General features: G+C 48.5%; 1 protein-coding gene across 1 annotated transcript in view; it reads right to left on the reverse strand.

The window, feature by feature from the left end:
• Window positions 1-416: 416 nt before the first annotated feature.
• Window positions 417-1,292, reverse strand: part of LOC115195017 (low affinity immunoglobulin gamma Fc region receptor II-a-like) — a 34,128-nt gene continuing 33,252 nt past the window's right edge. Inside the window, exon 6 of the mRNA XM_029754918.1 lies at window positions 417-442. Within this exon, the coding sequence (XP_029610778.1) occupies window positions 417-442 (26 nt within the window). The remainder of the gene's footprint in view (window positions 443-1,292) is intronic.

Consider the following 1,292-nt stretch of genomic DNA (forward strand, 5'->3'; position numbering starts at 1 on the left):
ATGGTGTAAAATAGTTGTATGTTTGAGAAATTTGAATTATAAGATTTTGTTGTTTTCAAATTTGGCGCTCTGATATTTCACTGGCTGTTGATAGTGTGTACCGTGGGTGGGACGCTAGCGTCCCATGTTGCCCATAGAAGTTACGGTCCCAGAACGCCGTGTCAGCGGCCGTTGACCACGTTAACAGAACCTTGGTAGAGGGACACCAGGGTGCTGTAACCCCGCTTGAAGTGGTGATAGAAGTTGGCGTTGCAGCTGCACCCTGGACGTAGGCTGGGGCTTATCCACCGCCGCTTTCACCTTTTCGGGATCCATCTTGACGCTCCCAGCAGAGATGATGTAGCCCAGAAAGGGAATGGTGGAGCGATGGAACTCACACATTCCGTCTCAACGAATAACTGGTTCTCCAGAAGGTGCTAGAGAATCTGCCGGATCACGTGTTCTTGGGGGGCGCGAGAGAAGACGAGGATGTCATCAATGGTACTCATCAGGAATGGTGGAGAGATCCGGAACCACCTCCGAGACACCGTAGGTTGATGGAAGTGGTGTTATGGGTGACCCGACCTATAGAGTCCAGCGCTCTAATGGAGAGGGGTTGAATGGGGATGTTCAGCTTGGAAGCCAGTGTTCGAGTCCAAAAAGCTCTCATCGGCTCCAGTGTCAACGAGGACCCAGAGAGATCTGGATTGGTTACCCCCACAGCAGAATGGCATGAAAAGGGATGCGAGTAAGGGAAAAAGAAAAGTTCTCCATTTGGCCCACCAGTGAGCCTGGTCTTTTATCGGGCACGAGGACACAAAATGACCAAAAGTCCCGCAGTACAGGCAGATCTTTGTGCTGATCCGGTGTTGCATAGTTGCATGGGCTCGGGAAACAGTGGGATGGCATTATCCAAGGGGATAATGGGGAAGATGGGCGACACATGGTGGGGGGTGGAGACAAGCACAAAGACAGGTGAAACAGATGAGGGTGTGACAATAACAGTACCTGTGGTGTTGGAGTATTATACAGTATTACAGTACCTGTGGTGTTATTCAGTACTACAGTTACTGTGGTGTTATAGTGTTCTACAGTATTACAGTACCTGTGGTGTTATAGTGTTTTACAGTATTACAGTACCTGTGGTGTTGAATACTCATATACATGGCTGTATGTTAGTATTATACAGTACTACAGTCTTCACTGCAGAGGAGATTCGATCAGCTCCTGGAGACGAGACAATGGGTTAAAGACATAAATACACTGTACTGTGTGTGTGTGTGTGTGTGTGTGTGTGTGTGTGTGTGTGTGTG

Source organism: Salmo trutta, chromosome 5, assembly GCF_901001165.1.
Source record: "Salmo trutta chromosome 5, fSalTru1.1, whole genome shotgun sequence".
Taxonomy (NCBI): Eukaryota; Metazoa; Chordata; class Actinopteri; order Salmoniformes; family Salmonidae; genus Salmo; species Salmo trutta.